General features: G+C 35.2%; 1 protein-coding gene across 1 annotated transcript; it reads left to right on the top strand.

Moving 5' to 3' along the window:
* Window positions 1-4,161: 4,161 nt before the first annotated feature.
* Window positions 4,162-5,238, top strand: LOC141718433 (uncharacterized). The gene has a single exon (XM_074520813.1). It carries the CDS (start codon window positions 4,162-4,164, stop codon window positions 5,236-5,238), a length of 1,077 nt encoding a protein of 358 aa, XP_074376914.1.
* Window positions 5,239-6,153: the final 915 nt, after the last annotated feature.

A 6,153-nucleotide genomic window follows, 5' to 3' on the forward strand; every position in this document is an offset into this window, starting at 1 on the left:
GTCGAGTGAAGCTCCAGTTGTTGCTCCTACCAGTCAGACCAGACCAGTCTATCTAAAGGCAAGTGATTCAACTTGACCTTCGTATTTACTGTAAACAGTTCATATATATATCGATGCAATTATCCTGAGTCATTTTGATATATTTAAATCAAGCGTATCTTTTGTTTATCTTTGAGTTACATAGAGATGCCATGAACCCTCGAGTATGTATTGCAAGTAGTTCAAAAGTCTTTCATGATAGTTTAATGCCATGATAAAATAGAGATTTGTTATAATACCTTATTGATCCTTTTGATTATCATGCTATTGATCCCTGAGAAATCTTGATATTGCACCCTGATGCTTTGATTCAACTCTTGAAATAACCTCGATAGAAACTTTATCTTGATACCTAAAAGCCAATCATTTCTTAAATTCATTCATGATTGTTTGATAACCCTATCCTTACCCTAAAAGCTTGATACCCTGTTATATCTTGAGCTGATGATCACTTTCTTTATATTTTAACACCTCTATCCTATTGGAACCAGTGATGCTTATCTTCTTGATGTTCTAATACCTATACCTTGTCTACAACCATTGCTTTAAGCCTAGTTTGGCATTACTCTTTCATATTATCCAATAGCCTTGCTCAATTTCCTTGTCAAAGTTCTTGTTTATGGAAACCTCTCAATTACCCTAATATAGTAAAGTCTAGTGGATCATGGCCCTGAGATTTAGTGTCATATTTCCAGTGTTTCAAGTTGATCTATAATCCCTTGATAAAAATGATTACAGTCGAAAGAGATTTTGTCATAAATCGGCATCAGTTTTTAAAATGATTAAAATGTGGATTTTTCAGTCCCAAAGGGGGATAAATGTTTTCTTTGAATGGTGGATCTGGACTGAGACGCGAGTCCTTTCCACACTTATATTAGGCTTAAAAGTTGCCTAGGGATTCCCAATAATGTTTTAGAACCCAGCGAGGTTTGGGATTACTTCGCGGCTGATCACCGGCTGTAATCCGTAGCGTCATAAAATGATTTTGATTAAGAATGATTTTTAAAATTTGTTTTGATGCAAGCAAAATGATGCCAACTCACATAAGTTTTATCTCTCGTTATCATTGATTATGTCTTTCCATTGTCATTCCTAAAGGTATATCTCGATTTATGTTTTGCGTTGTACTATTAGCACTTGTTGAGCTTTTGGCTCACTTCTTGCTTTACCCTTATATTACAGCTAGCAGCTATGGTTAGATTCAAGCAGACTACCCGTAAGACCTGTGATGCTGATGCTTATGTTCGAGCTCAGGTAGAATAAGTAATAATAGTTGTGTGAGGACTCGGTATTTGTAATCAGATGTAATAGTTGGTAGTGTTGGGCTGTTCCAAACCCTAAACTGTAAGATCTTGGATTTTGGTTGTGTATTCTTCATTAAAAAGATGTAATAGCTATATTTATTTCGCTATTTAAGTTAGGGGTGTGACAACAATTCAACCTCAAATCAATCATACAACCAACATCCATCCAAACCACATCATAACAGCCCCAACCAATTCAAGTTTAACATTCATACTTATGCCTAAGCTTAACTTTAACCATACTTAAGTTCTTTTAATCAAAACAACAACATTTACCAATCCAACAACATCCCAAAACTCACTAATCTCTACATACACAACCATCAAGCCTCTCATGAACTAAAATACTCATATTATGCTCTTAACATTCAATAAAAAAGCTTGGTTAAGAGATGATACCTTCCTTGAAGCTTTTTAACACAACACAAGAGCTTTGAATGCCTAAAGAACCTTGATCCTTGCTTGTATAACCTTAATCTTTCATAAAAATTCAAGAAAACTAAAGTTATTTCTTGAAGGTTACTATTCACCATTTTCTTCCTTGATTTATAGAAAAAGATTGGCTTGGAATTAGAAGCTTAAACTTATAGGAAGTATGTAACTATCCATGGGGAAGCTTAGATAATTACCTTGCTAAATAGTAAGTGGTGGAGCTTGGATCTTCAAATTTTAAGAAATGGGCCGAGAGCTAGCTTGGGAAGAAAGAGATTTTTGTGTTTTGTTTGATGAAAATGAAATGATTTGCTTGGTTGGTTGATTTTTGTGTTGTTTTTGGTTAATGACTTAATTAACCTTGATTTTGTGTGGTTATAATTCAACCACACTTCCTTACCTTCTATGTCATGCTTGTGTCACCTTGCACATGTCATAATGCTCCCACTTGTCCACACCTTGTGGTTTGATGATGTCACAATCCCTGGCTTCTTGTACAAGCTTGTCTCTTGGTCACTTATTAGTTTTACGGTTCGCTTATCTTTCGTTCTCGTTTATCGTTTGAGGGATCATACCCGGGATCTTATTACTTAGGTTCCCTTAACCTTTCTCAATATATTATATTCCTTTTATGATCCTCTCCTATAATCCTTTAATTTCAATCCTTTTTATCCTGTTACCTTATACTCAATTCTCTCCGTATCTTGTGGATTTCCGGGAAAAATCAAAGTGTTCGGAATTGGATTCTGACGATCTTTACATACACTTATATACCACATAGAGTACTAATAATATCCCATAAGATCAATAACAGAACCCCTACATAGCGTGGCATGAAAAGTTTTATCGTTCAGCAAAAACACTATTCATAAGGGTTTCAAAATTTCTCAAAAATTGGGGTTATTACACTTATTGTCATTGCCTTCAAATCCCAGCATTCAGGAAGAGCTAACATGAACTTAAGGTTTGAATCTTCAAGATCATACTCTTTATCAACCAATGACAAATCATTCAAAAGTTTGACAAATCTATCATATAAATCATTCAATGACTCATTAGTCTTTGAGTCAAAGTGTTCATACTCTTGAGTGAGTATTGTCTTCCTGTTCTTCTTAATTGTGTCAGTTCCCTGACACCTTGTTTCCAGAGCATCCCATATCTCCTTAGCAGTCTTGCAGTTGATTACCCTATTTGACATTACATTATCAATGGCACTATGCAGTAAGTGTCGTACCTTAGCATCCTTAGCAATTGATGCTATGTCCTCAGCAGTATAATCACTCTTCTCCTTTGGTACGGTCTTTGCTGCTTCACCTGCAACTGCAACAGCGAGTTTGCACTACACCATATATTGGCTATTGCAAGCCCCAAGTACATTTCTGTTGCATAAAGTGTTGCTGTAGGTCAAATAGTTGCTTATCTGTTGCAATGTTTTATAATATGTTGCATAAGATAGGAAAGTGTTGCAGTGATTTAATGCTTTTTAAATAATATTATAAACAAATAAGCTATTGCAACACGGTTTAAAATATGTTACAATAGCAGTTACACTTTTGGTCAAATTGACCGAAATATTTAGGCGGGTTAGATTGGCGGGCAAAATTAGTACCAAAATTTATTCTATCTCTCTCACTCACAGCTATTCTATCTCTCTCACCCTCTCACATCTATTCTATCTCTCTCGCTCTCTCACAGCACAGGTACTCATCTCTCTCTCTCTCGATACTCATCTCTCTCTATACTCATCTCTCTCTCTCTCTCGATACTCATCTCTCTCTATACTCATCTCTCTCTCTCTCTCGATACTCATCTTTGTGTTAAAATTGATGATACCTAAAATCGATTTGAGGTATAATACATTTAATTGATTAGAGGTAAAATCGATTATAGATTAAATTGATTCATATAGAAGTTGCATTAGAAGTTGTTGATTATATGTATATATGTATATATAGCCCACATTTATTTTTTGACATGCATTTTGGCAGGTTATTTGAAGGTTATTTTTATAAATAGCTAAAGCTGTTATTTAATTTGAAGGTTAGATTTTTCTTGCTGTTACTCATTTTTAAATTTTTTTCTTACTGAAATTTGTGTGAAGGCTCTGAAATTTGTGTGTGTGCTCTGTTATTTGAGAGTTTTTATGATCTAGTATAATTTTTGGGTTTCTTGTTAGTTTAAATTTATGAGCTCTGCTTTTTGTTTTAAATTTGTGTTTATGCCCTGTTTTATGATGCTAGTTGAATTTGTTCTAAATTTGTGTTTATGCCCTGCTAGTATAACTCTTTGAATATTTGTTGTCATATTTTGTGTTAACGACCTGTCAAGCATAATAAAGTACTGTTTGTTTGTTTAATTTATTTTTTGTTGAATAATCATGTAGAGAATGGATGTTGAAGGAGAAAAATGGGTAACACTTCCAAGATATAGTGATAAATATAGGATGGGGGTTAAAGCTTTTATTACAAATGCATTTTCTGAATATGCATCAGGAAATGAGTTGAAATGTCCTTGTAGAAAGTGTAGTAATCGTTATTGGTATGGTGAAAGCGTTATAAAGGAACATCTCATCTGCAATGGTGTTTGTCCACAGTCCACTGAATGGATTTATGAAGTGTCAAACCATAAGAATAATGATGTCGATGATAACATGGACAGTGATATAGGTATGGGTTTAGCAGATGAGTTAGAGGCAATGATACGTAACACATATGAGAATTGTAATAATGATAGTGAACATGGAGTTAGAAAGGGACTTGATGACGATGCAAAAAAATTTTACCGGCTTGTTGAGGAGGGTGGGCAGCCTTTGTATCCTGAGTGTCTTAAGTTCACTCGATTAAGTTTCATAGTTAGGCTCTACCAACTAAAGTGTATTCACGGATTTAGTGAGTCAGCATTTAGCGATTTGCTTAAGTTGATTAAGGAAGTTTTCCTAAATTGCAATGTACCATCCTCTTTTAATGCTGCAAAGGGTATGATTAAAGATCTAGGTCTGGACTACCAAAAAATACATGCTTGTCCAAATGACTGCATGTTATTTTGGGGTGAAAATGAAAAACTGGATTTTTGCAAAACGTGTGAAGCTTCAAGATGGAGAGAAGTTGAAAATAAGGATACTGGTAGTGAAAAAAATAATGTGTCAAAGGAACATAAAATCCCAGTAAAGGTGATGAGATATTTTCCTTTGAAACCAAGGCTGCAAAGAATGTTCTTAAACACTGAATTGTCTAGATTAATGACATGGCATGCTTTAGCACGAAAGAGGGATGGGAGGTTAAGGCATCCAGCTGATGGTCTGGGGTGGAATTCTATGGATGCCAAGTATCCAGATTTTGCTGGAGAAATTAGAAATGTTAGGTTAGGTTTAGCATCTGATGGATTCAATCCTTATCGTTCAATGAATAATTCTCACAGTACCTGGCCAGTCATACTTGTTAATTACAACCTTCCCCCTGGTTAATCATGAAACCAGAATATAGAATTCTTTCTACCTTAATTCCAGGCCCCATACAACCTGGAAACGATATCGATGTATATATGCAGCCGTTAATTGCAGAGTTGAATGAATTATGGGAAGTTGGAATACAAACTTACGATGCAAGACGTGATAGTACATTTCAATTACACACAAGCCTCCTATGGACGATAAGTGATTTTCCTGGATATGGAGTCTTATCAGGTTGGAGCACTAAAGGGCACTTAGCATGTCCTTCATGCCACTATCAGACCTCGTCAACCTATTTGAAACATTCGAGGAAAGTTGTGTATTTGAACCATAGAAAATTTCTGCCTCCTAACCACAAGTGGAGGTCTGATAAGAGGCGATTTAATGGTGAAGTGGAAATGGGAGAAAGTCCTGAAATGTTAATGGGAATAGAGGTTGAGCATCTGTTATCTGGTTATGAGAATAGTTTTGGGAAGTGTAAGACGAAACAAAAAACTTGTACTGATTGCCCTTGGAAGAAAAGGTCCATTTTTTTTGAATTACCATATTGGAGTACTCATATGGTTAGACACAACCTTGATGTTATGCATATAGAGAAGAACATTTGTGATAAGATTTTGGGGACTTTGTTAAATATTGGGGGCAAGACAAAAGATCATGTTAATGGTCGTCTTGATTTGAAAGAAATGGGGATTAGAAAGATTCTTCATCCTTTCAATTCTGATGATAAAAAACATGTTCAAATTAGGGCAGCTTGTTTTGATATGACAAAAGAAGAAAAGGAATTGTTTTGTTCAATGTTAATGAATGCTAAATTGCCACACGGATCCGTATCAAATATCAGTCGTTGCGTTCAGATCAAGGAGCGTAAGATTTCTGGTTATAAGAGTCATGACGCACATTATATACTCCAATATTTGTTACAATTTG

This window comes from Apium graveolens, chromosome 4, assembly GCF_009905375.1.
Source record: "Apium graveolens cultivar Ventura chromosome 4, ASM990537v1, whole genome shotgun sequence".
In the NCBI taxonomy this organism is placed as follows: domain Eukaryota; kingdom Viridiplantae; phylum Streptophyta; class Magnoliopsida; order Apiales; family Apiaceae; genus Apium; species Apium graveolens.